Source organism: Ruditapes philippinarum, unplaced genomic scaffold (assembly GCF_026571515.1).
Source record: "Ruditapes philippinarum isolate M1 unplaced genomic scaffold, ASM2657151v2 ctg2215_1_1_1_1, whole genome shotgun sequence".
NCBI lineage: Eukaryota > Metazoa > Mollusca > Bivalvia > Venerida > Veneridae > Ruditapes > Ruditapes philippinarum.
In genome coordinates this window covers 215,153-234,500 of record NW_026862127.1, presented here as the reverse complement: position 1 = coordinate 234,500, position 19,348 = coordinate 215,153, and the positions used below count along the sequence as shown (strand labels likewise).

At 33.2% G+C, this 19,348-nt stretch overlaps 1 protein-coding gene across 1 annotated transcript in view; it reads right to left on the bottom strand.

The window, feature by feature from the left end:
• LOC132718033 (major facilitator superfamily domain-containing protein 6-like) overlaps positions 1-19,348 on the bottom strand; it is a 30,037-nt gene that overhangs the window by 2,537 nt on the left and 8,152 nt on the right. Inside the window, exons 3-5 of the mRNA XM_060701637.1 lie at positions 16,399-16,552; positions 10,063-10,258; positions 6,555-6,754 (exon numbers count right to left, since the gene is read on the bottom strand). Of these exons, the coding sequence (XP_060557620.1) occupies positions 6,555-6,754; positions 10,063-10,258; positions 16,399-16,552 (550 nt within the window). The remainder of the gene's footprint in view (positions 1-6,554; positions 6,755-10,062; positions 10,259-16,398; positions 16,553-19,348) is intronic.

Here is a 19,348-nt window from a genome sequence, read left to right as displayed (position 1 = left end):
CTTTTAAAGGTTTACTTTAAGCATACTAGCACATTTTAAGCTCGGGCTATGCAACAGATTCTTAAAACTAACCAATATGGTCCTATATGGGGAATCATGGTGGTGAGGTGAGTAGGACTCGAACCTATGGCCACTTGGCTAACAGACTGACGCCTAAACAACTAGCTAATCACTAGTTTGATATTTTATTGTTTGTGTGTCATATTATTGAATACTGAATTATTAAAACGACACTAGAAATAAACTTTTTGATAATGATATATATGTGCCTTAATATATTTGTCTTCTACTGTGTAGATTTGTATGAACTTAATCATACCAAATAAAAAATGAAATTGAATGACATAATAAATAATACAGAAAATATTTTGCTACTTTTTTATATAGAAGTAAACAAAGTACAAATAACACGTCTTGCTTTTAAATGTGACATGAATTTAAATGTAAACACATTAAAACATACAGACAATTTCGTGTTCACTCATCTTTATTTGAACCCAGTAAAATATATTTATGATATTTGGTTCATCGCTTACTTGTATCTTATATGAACAGAGACGTAGACGGATTTTGTGCGTAACAAAAAGTTGGCACGCTAATAACTTATTGGGTTCTTGTGTGAATATATTTTCAAATGTGTTTGAGAATTCTAGTTTTGTAAATGTTCATGTATTTATTTGTGAATTTAGATACTATTAAGTAACAAGAGCTGGTTCGGGGAGCAGTGTGCTATACTTTTCTCATGTATGATAAAAAGAAAAGCACAAAAGGGGGCATAATTCTGATAAACTATTTGGTATTTGTTTTCCCTTGATTTAGTTTGAGTTGGATATCTCTGATAATTTTTTAAAAAAAGATGAAAACAGTAAAGGGAGATAATTTAGCAGAAATGTTCTTCAGAGCCATCTGCACTACAGAAATACATTCCAAATTTTATAGCAAACAAGTATTCAAAGTTTAAAGTGAATATCTTTGATAGTTTTTGAGAAGTAAAAAAGGTTAACCAGGGCAAAAAACTAACTCAAAAAAGAGGCATAACTTTGCAAAATATTACGTAAGGATTATCTGCCCATGTGTTATTACATCCCATGATGATAATGCACAAGTAAACCAAGTGAATTACTTTGAAAGTTTCGAAGAAAATATACCGTAACATTCTATCTATCAAAAGTCACAGTGACGACCTTTGACCTTCTGACCTCAAAATTGATATGACAGTACAGCAGCTCCATATATGAAGTTTCAATGTTAAAGCTTTATTAGCAGTGAAGTTAATGACCATTAACGAAAACTTAACAAAAAAGATTAACCATCGTTAATGCCGACACCGTCGAGTGGGTCATGACAATACCTCGGAAAGGGCCTTTAAAATAGTATAGGAATATTGTAAGCTAAGTCAAAAACTGTTCAAATAACAACTTTTATTGATAAAAAGTTAATTCCACAATTTCTTTATTCAACTCTGTTTAACAATAGAATGTGCCACAAAATGCTCTTGTCACTAGTTTTCACGACTGTCAGGATTTAAAGCCAAAATGCAAACCCAAAACAGCCTGTCATAGCTACTTATATAGACTCTGAAATGACCAGGACTGTCACAATTGGCCAATCATAACATTCCATTTGGCCTGGCAGTCTGGCAGGAAAGACAGGAATTTCTTAAAATGGCAGCCATATTGACAGGAATAATTTAGAAAATGTAAATTAACAAAGTTAACAAATAACAAAATATGCAATAAACATTTGGATTACATGCCTAACTTGATGCACTTAATATCTGTACAAAAAACAATCATGGTTATAGCTTAGAAAATGAACTATTGATATAAAAAGATTCCAAGTGCCAGGAATTTGAATTTTCCCTCCTGACAAACTTAGAGGTCATACTGGTCATCAACATTATTATGAAATACAGCAATGCCAGCTAAATATTTGGAAATTAACTTAAGTCTTAGGTAAATAAAGATTACATTCTTTGTTCTTACATGTAAAATGGTAAGTATTTGTATATGTTTATGAAAATAAGGTCATTTTAAGTTTTGAATCAAGGTAGACAACTCTTATCGGCCATTTTGATGCCAGGATAAACAAAGTAAGTATATAAATCATTTCTTAAAGTGTAAACCTTCTTATAGTGCCTCATATAGTCCTAGAGCCTCAGAATGTCCTATATTATGGTACAAATACCTTCATTTATCAGGAAATTATCTAAGCAAATAAAAGCAGCAAATATGAATAGCTGAGGCAAGTTCAGGAATCCTGACAAGTAAAGTTCGGGAATCCTGGCAGGTAAGTTTGAAGCATTGACTGAACAGTATTACCTCACTTGTCAATAAATTATGCTAGTTTGATGTTCAAATTGTCATAAAACATATTTTGTTTTAAACTGATATATGCATTACAAGGTCCTATAGGTAATTTAGTTGATAAATATTCACAGTCCCTTACACTCTCCCCCTCTTAAAAAAAAAAATACTTTTTAAATGTTTTCTGTCTGGTTTTCTAATTTTTTTCTTCTGTATGGTTGATTCTCTCTGTCACATTTTTTTTACGTTAGGACACCACTAGTAGAAACATCTTTGTTGTCAATAGCATGGATACAATGTCAGCATCATTTCCTTATTAAATGAATTCTTGCAGGCTTTAAAGTTTAGAAAAAGTCTTTTCATTCTTACAGTTTTGTTCGGATAAATAGAAGTTGTTTATAAATCTTCCTCAGATGTGGGTAACTGAATATCTCCTTATCAAGATTTATCTGCATTATTTCTCCAATGACTGTCACAAATTTGTCTAGTAATTCATATAAGCATTCACTCATTGTTAGTTTTAATTTCTTAAAAGTTTTACTTGATTCCAAAGGTATCCTTATTATTATGTTTGATAAAGTGTATTGTTCACAGCATTACAGCAAAATGAGATAACCATTTCCGCTGATAATACTAATTATCGTTTCCGAGTACAGTTCCAAAAGACCTAAGAGATAGATACTGAAACCACTAACCAGGAATTCACTCCTAACCATTGCCTGTCAATGGTTTTGAATTCCAATGGTTAAAGCGATGCAATGTATAATTGCAAAAAGGTTCGCAAATAACCATAATTCACATAGTGAAACATGGTTGATCAGGCCATTTCCAACTATGAATTTCAACAACACCACAGAGAGCTCTGTGATTCACTTCCAAAATTTCACATTAATCTTGTCATTTCAGTATCAATCCCATTGAACCATTGTACATGTATACAGTAATTATGTATTACAGCTAATTCAAATCTTTGCTTTACTTTACCCTGTTTCAATTTCATAGAACCATAGTTTATGTATAATTAGTTTTAATTACCATTGTTTTTGTATTTAAGCTGAATGAATTACTGTTCATGTCTTTCTGATGCTCTACTTTGTATTATTCCTATTGAACCATTGTATCAAAACATAATTAATCACTATTCTTTAATATTAATGTCTTTCTGGAGCTTCTGGTGCTTTTATTTAACAGTCATAAACTTATAACAAATCAACAGTTAACTTCAAAATATAACCAATAATAAAGTTTAACAATTTTAGTAGTCCATAAAATTATGTTTTCACTTCCCACTTGTGTTTTAAGCTTTCTTATCCAAGTTGGGAAAGTTTTCTACTTTAGGACATTACTGATTTATTTCTTTATGACCAGAACCAAAGATACCCTCAAATGTTTCGATTATCCCAACTGCATGCCCAACTGATTTGCAGTTTTCCACAGTACATTTGTACTTCAGGTCTTTACCTAAGCCTCTGTAAATTGTGTGAAGTGTCATCAGCTCCTGGGCGCAAGGGTCAAGATCAGGATATGCTTTCCTTATCATCTGCTGGATAGCATCAGCAAACTGAGATGCACTTTCACCTGGGATTCTAACCCGTGCCTCTAATAGTGACAACCATTTTGACCTTTGATTTATACCACCAAACCTCTGTTCAAGCCTTGATATAAGTGTATGATAGTGTTCCTTCATTTCAGTGGGTAGGTGGCTATAAAATTCAAGTGCCTTCCCTCTAAGAGAGCCTGCCAAAACTAGAGCCTTTGTGCGTTGATTCCAGTTCCCTAACTTTGCACATACTAGTACATCAAACTGAGTGTGAAATATCTCCTAATCATTTTCACCTGTGTAAAGGTCTGGCTTCATAGTTATTGAATTGTTCTCATTTCTATGATGTATAGGAGAGAATGAATAACTTCTATTATTAGGCATTTCAAGATGTCTCTGCCTTTGAGCTTGTGATGGGCTTCTACTATTATTTCTGTCACCCCCTGCTTCTGAGTCATAGTCACTCATTTGGCCTGTTAATTGTATATTTCGATTTTCTTCATCACATGAGGAAGACCTAATATTATTTTCTTCTGTATTTGTAAGAACAATTTCACTTCCAGAGTCTGACATTATTATTATATTCTTTCTTTTGTAATTTCTTAATGGTGATTAACTTTTGGGTAGTTGCAAGTCCTTTTTGGTATTTTATATAAGTCTTCAAGTTCAAGGTCAATTCCAGGAAAAATGTAAACAGTTCTTTTAATCCTCTAATTCTGACACCAATTGTAAGCTAAGTCAAAAACTGTTCAAATAACAACTTTTATTGATAAAAAGTTAATTCCACAATTTCTTTATTCAACTCTGTTTAACAATAGAATGTGCCACAAAATGCTCTTGTCACTAGTTTTCACGACTGTCAGGATTTAAAGCCAAAATGCAAACCCAAAACAGCCTGTCATAGCTACTTATATAGACTCTGAAATGACCAGGACTGTCACAATTGGCCAATCATAACATTCCATTTGGCCTGGCAGTCTGGCAGGAAAGACAGGAATTTCTTAAAATGGCAGCCATATTGACAGGAATAATTTAGAAAATGTAAATTAACAAAGTTAACAAATAACAAAATATGCAATAAACATTTGATTTACATGCCTAACTTGATGCACTTAATATCTGTACAAAAAACAATCATGGTTATAGCTTAGAAAATGAACTATTGATATTAAAAAGATTCCAAGTGCCAGGAATTTGAATTTTCCCTCCTGACAAACTTAGAGGTCATACTGGTCATCAACATTATTATGAAATACAGCAATGCCAGCTAAATATTTGGAAATTAACTTAAGTCATAGGTAAATAAAGATTACATTCTTTGTTCTTACATGTAAAATGGTAAGTATTTGTATATGTTTATGAAAATAAGGTCATTTTAAGTTTTGAATCAAGGTAGACAACTCTTATCGGCCATTTTGATGCCAGGATAAACAAAGTAAGTATATAAATCATTTCTTAAAGTGTAAACCTTCTTATAGTGCCTCATATAGTCCTAGAGCCTCAGAATGTCCTATATTATGGTACAAATACCTTCATTTATCAGGAAATTATCTAAGTAAATAAAAGCAGCAAATATGAATAGCTGAGGCAAGTTCAGGAATCCTGACAAGTAAAGTTCGGGAATCCTGGCAGGTAAGTTTGAAGCATTGACTGAACAGTATTACCTCACTTGTCAATAAATTATGCTAGTTTGATGTTCAAATTGTCATAAAACATATTTTGTTTTAAACTGATATATGCATTACAAGGTCCTATAGGTAATTTAGTTGATAAATATTCACAGTCCCTTACAATATTAAAGAACGAACAAACCAACAAACCAACAAACCAACTAACTAACAAACCAACCAACCAACTAACTAACTAACCAACCAACCAACCAAAAAAAACCAACTAACTAACTACTTGGAACTATTTTATAATATTTCACTTTATTTATCTATACTGATTATTAAATGAATGGGTTATGATTTTAATTGATATTTCATAACATTATCAATACCTATTATTATTTTTATAATCATTATTATTATTATTATTATTATTATTATTATTATTTCTAACATATATGACTTAAAACTTCATGAAAAAGACTATGAAACCATGATATGTTAATTGATGTAGCTTTGTTTGATTGCATTTGCATTTTTTTAAGAAATAGAGCAGTATAGTTAGACTATGCAGTAGGTTGGCGACTTTATAAGGGCATGTTAAATAAGGCCTTACTGGACGCTTCTGTGAATAATTGTATAACGTGTGGACAATATTTAACAACTATTTACATGAACACAAGGATGATGACAACTAAAATATACTGTAACAGTATTCAGTTCGCAATATGGCATTTAAGTTGAATTTGCCATTAATCGTTAACATAAGTATGACAGGTAATTACTTGAATATAAGCATCGTCGCCAGTGTTAAACAAGGAAATGTTCATTGCTACTTAGTTACTTGGCATGGAGAACATGTACAGCACGGTTTCATGTTACTTGCGTTCACCTGTGCTGTAATCCAAAACATCCAAGTATGAAGAGAAGTCAAATAAAGTTAATAAAATATTTCAACATAACTGACCGTTGTCGGTTCGACCCCCCCCCCCCGAATGATTTTAGATTCGCTTTTATATATAATAGTGATGGTATCCAGTGAGCTCGTTTAGTTCTAACAATCTTTACAATACTCGTATTTAAGGAATTTGTTCTTACCTTCTGTACAATAATGAATAAAAGCAAATTGAAAAATGATGCCCCGGCAAATATCCAGAATGTTACACGTGCACCAAGTGTTTCAACAGAAATTCCACCGATCATGTGACCTGTGCCGGACCCGAGACCCCAGTAAACTCCGTGCAGGAACCCTTGTAGGTCGCGCAAGATATCCGACAGGTAAACATTGGCCATAAATACTGTTGATAAAAACTGACCAAATAACCAGCGGAATGCTAAATAACCCGTGGCAGAAAAGAAAAAAATAGAAACTTCATTCAAATGTTCCTTCAATTTCAATTAATGGGAATTGGTCCGTTTATTCACGAAACAGAATTCTGTAGGTGTGTGTCACTGTATGTTGCTTTTAAACCTTTAAGTTATCATACAGGTCTATAGGCAACTTTTGATGTAAATAGCAGATGTTCCGTACTACGTTTGACGTACGTCACAAAATTAGTAAGGTCATCTTCCCATCGCATGGACGCAAGCTTTAGGAAGGTACTAGGATATCCCAAATGCGTTTTTGCTTTGGCTACAAGTCTTTAGGTTGTCAGTCACGGACGTTTGTCCTTGATCTTTACTCACGATTGGCAAAAGTCAACAAGCTCCTATGTGGCTGGTTAAAATTACAGGTCCAGCTAGCAGCGCAGTGGAAATGTTCGCTGTGCCAAGTTACATAAACTTCGAGTAGACAATAACTTTTTCTAAAAAGATCACGTTTTGCAATAATATACATACCTTGTAACATTCCAAAAGTGCAGGTACTAGCACGGGATTATCTATCACAGCAAGACACGATAAACTACAGTTAACCAACGCAGACCTATAGCCAAAATAAGAGACAGCCTGTCTCTCTAATAAGACGAAATACGAAGCAGGAACATACACATTCCTCGAAAAATAAACCAAACGCATTTGCTAAACCCCCACCCAGAAAAAAATAAAATTTGTCCACCTGAAAAAGAAAGGAAAAAACTTCGTCGGCAAGTGTTTTAACTAAATACATTTTACATTACAGTTTGTTGGTTGTTTACGGTCGCTAAACAACACAGTAGAGGTCATATTGCGACTTTCAAGCGTTACTGGTGGAGGGAGACCTCAAGTATTCCCTCGTGCGCTCTTTCAGGCATGAGCGCGAACCGCAGAACTACTGATGGTCAGTAAGCTAGCTGAACAGCTTCCTCACACGAAACAATTCTAAGTCCCTTGCGTGATTCGAACCCACAGAGTTGGGAAGCAGTTTGTTTGAAGTCAACGACTTTAACTATTTGGCCGCCGCCCCATCTAGTAAAAATTACGAACACTATCGATTTGATTTTTTTATAGAATGAGAAGATAACTTTGTTAACTTTTACTTTATTGAACGATAGTTGTTAGTTGTTTACACTAGTCCGCGTCTTTCGGCCAGTATTTAATTTGAACTGTCCATAATTGTATTACTGGCTTTCAACATCAAAATACAGACATTTGGGGCGTGGAACTCAATTTCTCAAACAATTGACCGTTGTATGCCTTTGCTTACATCAAACTAAAATACCGGTAACAAAGTTTATTCACTTAATTGTATCCAGTGTTCTAGATATTATATACATACGATGTATTAACGCTAATTTCATAAACAAAAACATAATAAAAGCAGCGTTCATTAACTTTTTTGACCTTTGGTTCACTAGGAAATATATGATAATGACTAAATTACAGAATAGTTTGGTGAAGGCATATTTCTTGTTGATTTTGTTATCTCATGAACAACTATTAAAGCAGTTAAACTGTACAAGATTTGCATAAGATATGCATTAAAAAGTAATTGCCTTAGGGACATTTTGCATACATGTTGATATAGTGTACATCATGTAAATCCGTTATTTAAGATATCAACACTAAACATGAAAGCAAGCTGGTGCATACTTTCATCATTATAAACATATATCTATATAAATTTCTGTAATGTATGACGATATGAATGTAATATGGTCACATCAAAACATCCGGATTTTTTATGTAATTAAAGTAATTCGATTCCTTACACTTTCGTAATAATTTGGTCAAGTTCGCCAATTTTCGTGTGTAACTGTTTTATGAGCTTAAATAAGTAGGAACACGGGCATTATCAACTTACTGTCTTAGAACTGAAATAAATATAAACATAATCATGACCAACTAACTGTCTTATGAACTCAAGTAAGCATAGACATTATCATGACTTACTTACTGTCTTATGAACTTAAGTAAACATAGACATTATTATACTTACTGCTTTATGAACTATAGTAAGCATAGACATTATCATGACCAACTTACTGTCTTATGTACTAAAGCAAGCATAGACTGTATCATGAACAACTTACTGTCTAATGAACTAATATAAGCATGGACATGGTCATGACCAACTGTTTATCTTATGAACTAAATTAGCATGGACACGGTCATGATCAACATACTGTTTTATGGACTAAAATAAGCATGGACACGGTCATGATAAGCTTACTGTCTTATGAACTAAAATAAGCATGGACACGGTCATGATCAACTTACTGTCTTATGAACTAAAATAAGCATGGACACGGTCATGATCAACTTACTGTCTTATGAACTAAAATAAGCATGGACACGGTCATGATCAACTTACTGTCTTATGAACTTGAATAAGCATGGACACGGTCATGATCAACTTACTGTCTTTTGAACTAAAATAAGCATGGACACGGTCATGATAAACTTACTGTCTTATGAACTAAAATAAGCATGGACACGGTCATGATCAACTTACTGTCTTATGAACTAAAATAAGCATGGACACGATCATGATCAACTTACTGTCTTATGAACTAAAATAAGCATTGACACAATCATTATCAACTTACTGTCTTATGAACTAAAATAAGCATGGACACGGCCATGATCAATTTACTGTCCTATGAACTTAAATAAGCATGAACACGACAATGACAATGACCAACTTACTGTCCTATGAACTTAAATAAGCATTGACACAATCATTATCAACTTACTGTCTTATGAACTAAAATAAGCATGGACACGGTCATGATCAACTTACTGTCTTATGAACTAATCTAAGCATGGACACGGTCATGATCAACTTACTGTCTTATGAACTAACATAAGCATGGACACGGTCATGATCAACTTACTGTCTTATGAACTAAAAAGCATGGACACGCTCATGATCAACTTACTGTCTTGAACAAGCATGGAAATTATCATGCTAAAACAAGCATGGAAATTATCATGACCAACTTAAACTGTCTTATGAACTAAAGAAAGCATTGAAATGGCCAAGGCTAACTTACTGTCTCATGAATTAAAATAAGCATGGACAGTAATAATGTACAAATTCCGTACAATAATACCAAAGATTTGGCTGTTAGAGATCAACATTTTTGACTACATAATGATGCGGGTCGAGTCCAAACTATAGAAATATAAGCATTACATATATATTCTATAAGATATAACGTTCCCAAATATCTATAAAAGGGAATACATGTATATTCAAAATGAATTACATCATTACCTAAATTTTCTAAATGCCAGAACAAAAATCCCCATATAACACCGTTGCAGATTCCCGTAAAGAACATACATAGCAGCCAGGAACCATAGTGTATTGTCAGAAACATTTTAAACACTTTAAACGGGTTGGGTTTCGGCTTGGAATTATTATGATCATCTACCTGTTTCTGTGAAAAGAAATGAGATTTAAAATAATAACAATAATAATAATAATAATATACAATAATAATAATAATAATATACATTTTTTTTGTTGTTAAAAAAAATTATGTGAGCTATTTTCCATATTGCATAAATTATGATTTTTTTGTTAAGTTACAAATTTCAATCGAACTATTCGGACAACTCCCGATGTAATTCATCTGTTGTGGGCGATATTATTTTCCGACCGGTGACTAGGCTTAAAGCACAGGGTATGGTTCAAACATTGACTTATACGCATGTTGAACTTATCACTGTACACCGTTCCCTATTATGTGAAGCAGATTGGCTTACAGAAACAATCTAGTAATCCAGCGTGGTTGTTACCTGGTATAACAATTTAACATAAGACCACTTTGTAAGCAGTGCCAATGGCTCAGTGTTTAGAGCGTCCACTTGAAACAACAAAGGTTAATTCTTAACCATCTATTGGATTTTTTTCTTTGTTTTTAGCTTTATGGACATTCAATTCATCCTTGTTGAAAATCGCAATTGTCAAGATTGATAATTGTATACATCAAGATGGCTAGGCATCATTAAGAAATATGTAAAGATCCGACGATGGTCTCTAGAAGAGATAACTTTAGAAACATGTCTAAGCTCTTGTAAGAAATTAAAAAAATATATCAGTTTGACAATGTTAACAGTAACTAACTAAATTGCTAAGAATTAAACAAATAAACAATAAAAAATAAAGAGAAAAAGAAAAACAACTGAAAACAAACATTCTGATTTATTTGTGAAATCCAAAATAGTTTATGCAAAATGTGGCATCAGACATCTCCACAGTGTTGAGAATGGTGCCTGGCGGATCCATTTTGCGTATCAAATTGAAGTTAATGAATCTCATTTAAAGCCTAAATCAGTCGGCCAGTTTACAAAAAATAATATGCCCATGCTCTTTCCAAAAACGACCCAACTCTTACTTAAACTAAAAAATTAACATCGTGGTGAACTAGACATAGCTTTATACTGAAGATTGTGGAATGTTTTGACAAGTTCTTTTCAACGAAGGATCCGTTTGACATACACATAGGCCTTCTATATGTGTATGTGTGCCCTGTCTATGGGAAATCTTGTCAGAGTATAGTCTTAAGCCCGTATGCAAGTGAAAAAAAATTCAGTTTGATATTTAGCAGTAAATGAAATGTTAACCAGTCAGCCAGACAATGAGAGAAAACCCTAAAATAAGATTTTTAAGATGATTTTATAAGAAATGTTTATATATACATAAACACTAGCAAGAGGTTTTACATTTATTTCAAATTCAACGTAAATAGTTATCGAAATAAACATTAACAAAGTTTGAGATGTTTATTTAAAACAAAATTGAATTATTAAAACTATCAAGATCTTTATTTTGATTTCTTGCGTTGTCCTAAAACTAACAATGGCAAATTGCTTTCTTCGACCTTTTTTTCTCCATATATTCAATCTTGTAACCCATTCTAATAGGTTGGACTCCCATTGACGTTTCCTTTCTCCAAACTGCTTCAGAGCTCCTTTCTTACTTTTCTTTTTCCAGGTGCTCTGATATTAAGTTCATGGTCTCTGAAAATATTTTATAAAAGCGAAAACATTTCAGGTAAGAAGGATACAAATTCAGACAGTGAAATAACAGATTTTTGAAAATTTTATTTTGCACTTCGATGCATAGAATTTGAAATAATTTTCGTCAATAACAAAATAGAAGAGAGAAAATCTGCAGAGTGAATAAAAAACTGATCACAAAATCTAAAGATCAAAGGGATATAATAATTGAGAATAATAAAGTGACGGGCATTATGGAGTATTAAATTAGTAAAGCAAAGAAATCGTCACAACAGAAAGAAGAAAGTTAAACCACCAAAAATTTAAGCAAAGACCTATCCATAAAAGTTAATATGTTATAATTTAAAGTAGTAATTAGCGACGGTAAAATTGTCTTTAATCTTTGTAGCGACAATAATCTGATCGAGACTGTCACCAAATCGTACACATAAGTATCGAGACAAACGCATTTATATTGCTGACAACTCATAATGTGAGTCTCTACGACAAGTTGTAAGTAAATATAGCAACTATCATTCACGATACGGGCTTTTTCACAGACACAAAATTAGTAACTGTCAATTAACCTTCAATAACTTTTCCACTATTGAACCTAAACTTTTATTATATCGAGAAAATATGTGTAGGTCAGAGCACCACATGATTAGTTGTAAAAGTAAATGACTAACATATTTATAAAATATACTCACTCGGGCTTGTGTTTACATCTAAAACAGCCATTACTTCCGAACTACCCATTGCACTCGCTAAAATATAATCGGAACTATTTAATAAACGTCGACCCCCGCTTGATCCAAGCACTTGGTTAAAAATGGTCAGAAACAGGTGTAATTTTGTGAGAAAACCGTTAAATTATGTCAGAATTGGTTACATTGTAGTCAGAAAATGGTTAGACTGCAGTCAAAAAATGGTCGGATTATGACTAAAATAGATGTCAGAAAATGACGTCTAAAAACCTTATATCAGACCACTTTTTCGGCTGTCATCCGATGTCGGAACCCGACTTTAGTCTGACGTTCAGCCGACGTCCATATGGTTGCTGGGTCGTTCTTACGGCAATACGGTATATTGCTCATCGGCGTTAATTTCTGCATTATTTTTACATGTTATTATATACCTATACATTTTCTCCCTAAAATACACGCAAATATTGAAGCGCAAATACGCTTCAACGGATAGAAATTTCCGTATTATGTTAGTGACAAATACGGTACCATATATGGAAGTGCCGGACTATTTTTGACGTTGGTTCCGATCTTAGCTTTGTATAACGTTGCATTTGGAAACGGGAACCAAAATTATTAAAGGCGTGGCCAGTTTGTAAGAATTACGTATTCATCCGTCAGTCATGAATTTATTTCTTGACAACTACATTTCATTTTCTGAATAAAAGGAAAAGGTATATAATAAAAGGAAAATTATGTTGTAGTAGCTTTCTGAGACTATGTATTTTTCTACTCGCATCGTTGGAAAATTGATATCTCGCTCGACCTTCGGTCTCGCAAGATATCAATTTTCCACCGCTGCTCGTAGCAAAATACAAAGCCTCAGAAAGCTACTACAACATAATATTCCGTATATATACACGGTATAATAATGATTTACAGAAAATGCAATTTAATTAAACTGAATAAATCTGTTGGAAATAATATTGCATTACTATCAAATATTTGAGAAATAAAATCTTAATCATTCTTAATTAATATATTAAACAATAATCCTTATACGGTGATTTATTCTATAGAGTATATTGAATACTCAATACTGTTCAATACTGAATTTATTGCACGAGTTGAATAAAAGGCCAGAGGCTCGCATAATATTATTTCATTCAACGAGTGCAATAAATTCAGTAATGAACTTACACGAATTTAATATTCTATTAATCACATACCCAAAACAAAGACCGTTTAATGTGAAATAAGAGGAGCCATTTTTCATTGACGCGCCTTTAGTATAACGCTAACATTTAGCGCGTCTTTACACTAAAATTTATAGATAATGGAATTATTAATGAAGCACAGATTGGGTTTCAACCCAATTCCAGAACATCTGATCACATGTTTGTAGTGAAAACATTAATAGATAAATTTTTCAGCAAGGGAGCTAAATTGTATACATGCTTTGTTGATTTTGCAAAGGCATTTGATAATGTTATTCACTCCCTTCTTTTGTATAAACTATGTAATACTGGTATATCTGGACCTTTTTTCAACGTTGTTAAAAATATGTATTGCTCAAATGTGATGCACATAAAAGTTGGTAATAAGTTAACAGAAACATTCTCTCCCCAGATGGGGGTGCGTCAAGGGGACAATCTTAGCCCAAATCTTTTTTAAGATGTTTATTAATGACTTGCCAGCTGTATTTAATAGTAGTGATGACCAAGTGTGTCTAAATGATGTAAAAATTAGTTGTTTGTTGTATGCAGATGATTTGTTATTGTTGTCAACTTCACCAAAAGGTTTACAGAATTGTTTGAATAAGTTATCAACATTTTGTGACAATAATGGTCTTATAGTAAATCTTAAAAAGACAAGTATTTTGACCTTTTGTAAAAGTGGAAGGCTTTCTAGTGAGAAATTCTACTTTAAGGGAACTGAAGTTAATCATGTTAAAAGTTATAAATATCTCGGAATTATTTTTGCATCATCTGGTACTTTCAGTTACTGCCAAGATGATCTTTATAAAAGAGCACTGAAAGCAAGTTTTAAGATTAGTAAGGTTTTTGGTCAGCTACACCAAAATGTTGACACTATCATCCATCTTTTTGATCATACTATTAAACCCATTCTTCTGTATGGTAGTGAGATTTGGGGTATACCAAATTTAGTAGTTCTATTGTTAAAAAAACAGATTATGTGTTGTTGAAATCCTTTGGAAATATGTCCTGTGATAAGATGCATGTGAAATTTTTAAAATATATTCTGGGTGTACACAAAAAACATCAAATGAGGCAGTATGCGGTGAACTAGGACGGTATCCACTATTTATTGATGTAATATGTAGTTATGTTAAGTTTTATCAAAGACTGCTAAGTGGAAATGTTAGCAAATTACTATCTGCTGCCTTTATTGAAAGTCAAACATTATTTACGGATAATAAAGTTTGCTGGTTTTCTGTGTACAACATTGTTTTAAGCATTTAGGTATATCTGATGCTGGTTTAACCAATAAGAACTCTTAGTAAATTTTGTTAAACTCAAGTTAGTGAAAATGTACCAAACCAACTGGTGTTTGAATATCTCAGGTACTGAAGGGAAACTTAGAACATACTCTTTGTTTAAACAAAGGTTTTGTAGAGAAGTGTACTTTAGACATATTAAGGACAAAGATATAAGAACTTTCTTCACCAAGTTTAGAGTAAGTGCACACAGATTGAATATAGAAACAGGCAGATATAAAAAGATCCCAGTAAATCAAAGATATTGTAACTGTTGCTCTTCCAATCTTGTAGAAGATGAAATTCATTTTTCCATGTGTTGTACAAAATTTGATAGTTATAGAGAAACTACTATTTAGACAAATTGAAATATCAAATAAGAACTTTTGTATGTTGAATAATAAGCAGAAATTTGTTTGGTTAATGTCCTCTGAAGACCCAAGAGTCTTGAATGTCTTTTCTAAATACCTACTCGAAATTTATAATAAAGAAATCTTATGTTAGGTAGTACTATTAGTAATAAAAATTGTCAGACCATTGAATGTATAGTATTGTACTTGAATATCGAATGAGTAATTAGTGTTTTTTGTTGATTGTTTTTGATTTTTTAATACTGTTTTATTTATTTACTTCTTATTTTAACATTACTATGCCTGTGTTATTTGTTTTTCCAATAATACGAATTAAGCTTTAGTTACTTTTTTGTCTTCATTTCTACCATACAATACACAATTTGTTGGTTGATATATTTTGTTTCATGCCTTATGTTTTATGCTTGTGATTATATATGTCATATAGTATGACCCTTGATTGGTGAAATAAAATTATTCTATTCTATTCTATTCTATTCTATTCTATTCCACTAATAACGTCACGTCAAAATATATGCACGGCCGTGCAATACCATTTTTACGGAGTCGCAAAATCGGCACGGGTGTGTGATAAAATTGTTTATGTAATTTGATTCGTTTTTTTTTATTAATCTAACCGGCTATGTGTATAGTTTTTTTCTCTCTAGTGGAAATGAATTTACATAAGTCACATCTTTGACTTGTTTTCCAATCCAATATAATTTCCACTGTATTTTGTATATACTTTTGTTGTACAAAATATATTTTGTAAATTAATAAAAATTAAACGTTTTAAATTATGACTGATCTATTTTCTTTAAACACAATGAATATTTTATAAATATAAATGCATATTAAACCACAAAATAGCAATAAAATCTTTTCGTGAAACACGTGACAATGTATATATTGACTTAACTTTTGCACACAGTTTCTAACAAATTATTGTATCGTTTCAGTGTAATTAAATGTGCAATCATCTGGAAAATAACAAAGATCAACAGAAAATATGTCCCATTTTCCTGTGAAAATTAAACATATACCTGAAATTTGAAGAAAAACGTTGTAATTGTGCAGCAAAACATGCATCCAGCAAAGAAATAAAATGCAATATGATAATTGCTGAAAACAACATCAATATCACAAATTTCTTTCTTCCTTCTCATTGTACTGATAATTCCCCCTACAACCACCGACCTGAAATATACCATTTATATAATATATAAAATATCTGACTCTTTTACACATATAGCGGTTGTCATGACATATATAGGGAATAACTTTTCCTCGTATAAAATCAGCCGACCTGTTAGCTTTGGGCTGTGAATCTGGCGACTCAATTTTGATCTGTAGCGGTGGTCTGTTACACTGGTAGCAATGCATGTTTCACATGTCACAGACTTCTTTTACATGTGTAGCGGTTGTCTGTTACACTGGTAGCAATGCATCTTTCACATGTCTCAGACTTCTTTTACATTTGTAGCGGTTGTCTGTTACACTGGTAGCAATGCATCTTTCACATGTCTCAGATTTCTTTTACATTTGTAGCGGTTGTCTGTTACACTGGTAGCATGCATCTTTCACATGTCTCAGACTTCTTTTACATTTGTAGCGGTTGTCTGTTACACTGGTAGCAATGCATGTTTCACATGTCTCAGACTTCTTTTACATTTGTAGCGGTTGTCTGTTACACTGGTAGCAATGCATGTTTCACATGTCTCAGACTTCTTTTACATTTGTAGCGGTTGTCTGTTACACCGGTAGCAATGCATCTTTTCACATGTCTCAGACTTCTTTTACATTTGTAGCGGTTGTCTGTTACACCGGTAGCAATGCATGTTTCACATGTCTCAGATTTCTTTTACATTTGTAGCGGTTGTCTGTTACACCGGTAGCAATGCATCTTTCACATGTCTCAGATTTTTTTTACATTTGTAGCGGTTGTCTGTTACAACTGGTAGCAATGCATCTTTCACATGTCTCAGATTTCTTTTACATTTGTAGCGGTTGTCTGTTACACTGGTAGCAATGCATCTTTCACATGTCTCAGACTTCTTTTACATTTGTAGCGGTTGTCTGTTACAAACTGGTAGCAAATGCATGTTTCACATGTCTCAGATTTCTTTTACATTTGTAGCGGTTGTCTGTTACAACTGGTAGCAATGCATGTTTCACATGTCTCAGACTTCTTTTACATTTGTAGCGGTTGTCTGTTACACTGGTAGCAATGCATGTTTCACATGTCACAGACTTCTTTTACATTTGTAGCGGTTGTCTGTTTACACTGGTAGCAATGCATGTTTCACATGTCTCAGATTTCTTTTACATTTGTAGCGGTTGTCTGTTACACTGGTAGCAATGCATGTTTCACATGTCTCAGATTTCTTTTACATTTGTAGCGGTTGTCTGTTACACTGGTAGCAATGCATGTTTCACATGTCTCAGATTTCTTTTACATTTGTAGCGGTTGTCTGTTACACTGGTAGCAATGCATGTTTCACATGTCTCAGATTTCTTTTACATTTGTAGCGGTTGTCTGTTACAACACTGGTAGCAATGCATGTTTCACATGTCTCAGATTTCTTTTACATTTGTAGCGGTTGTCTGTTACACTCTTAGCGGATACATGTTTCATATGTCTTGGATGTCTTTTACTTTTGTAGCGGTTGTCTGTTACACTGGTAGCAATGCATGGTTCACATGTCACAGACTTCTTTTACATTTGTAGCGGTTGTCTGTTACACTGGTAGCAATGCATGTTTCACATGTCTCAGATTTCTTTTACATTTGTAGCGGTTGTCTGTTACACTGGTAGCAATGCATGTTTCACATGTCTCAGATTTCTTTTACATTTGTAGCGGTTGTCTGTTACACTGGTAGCAATGCATGTTTCACATGTCTCAGATTTCTTTTACATTTGTAGCGGTTGTCTGTTACACTGGTAGCAATGCATGTTTCACATGTCTCAGATTTCTTTTACATTTGTAGCGGTTGTCTGTTACACTGGTAGCAATGCATGTTTCACATGTCTCAGATTTCTTTTACATTTGTAGCGGTTGTCTGTTACACTGGTAGCAATGCATGTTTCACATGTCTCAGATTTCTTTTACATTTGTAGCGGTTGTCTGTTACACTCTTAGCGGATATATGTTTCATATGTCTTGGATGTCTTTTACTTTTGTAGCGGTTGTCTGTTACACTGGTAGCAATGCATGGTTCACATGTCACAGACTTCTTTTACATTTGTAGCGGTTGTCTGTTACACTGGTAGCAATGCATGTTTCACATGTCTCAGATTTCTTTTACATTTGTAGCGGTTGTCTGTTACACTGGTAGCAATGCATGTTTCACATGTCTCAGATTTCTTTTACATTTGTAGCGGTTGTCTGTTACACTGGTAGCAATGCATGTTTCACATGTCTCAGATTTCTTTTACATTTGTAGCGGTTGTCTGTTACACTCTTAGCGGATATATGTTTCATATGTCTTGGATGTCTTTTACTTTTGTAGCGGTTTTCTATTACACTTGTACCGATTGTATGCTCACATGTCTTGGATATCTTACATTTGTATCGGCTGTTTGTTACATTGATAGCTTACGTACTCATATCGGATATATATTTCACAAGTCTCAGATGTCTGTTTCACATATAACGGCTGTACTTTACAGTGAAGAGGCTGTGTATTACACACACAGTGGATGTATGTTTCACGTGTCTTGCTCATCAGTTACATAAATATATAGCGGTTTTCTGATTTTCTGTGACACATCGATTTGTTTGTTACACCTGTATGTTACCCTAAGCGTTATATGTTTAGATGTTAGCTTTCTTTACTTCCAATATAACACACATGTTACTGCATGTGTCATTCCTTTCAGCGCTGTTCACGGAAACATAATGAACTATACATGGTTTTAATAGTACATAAGTCTATATGGAAAATATGGGGGGGGGGACGTGTAGTGTATGATCGCATGAAACATAATCATAT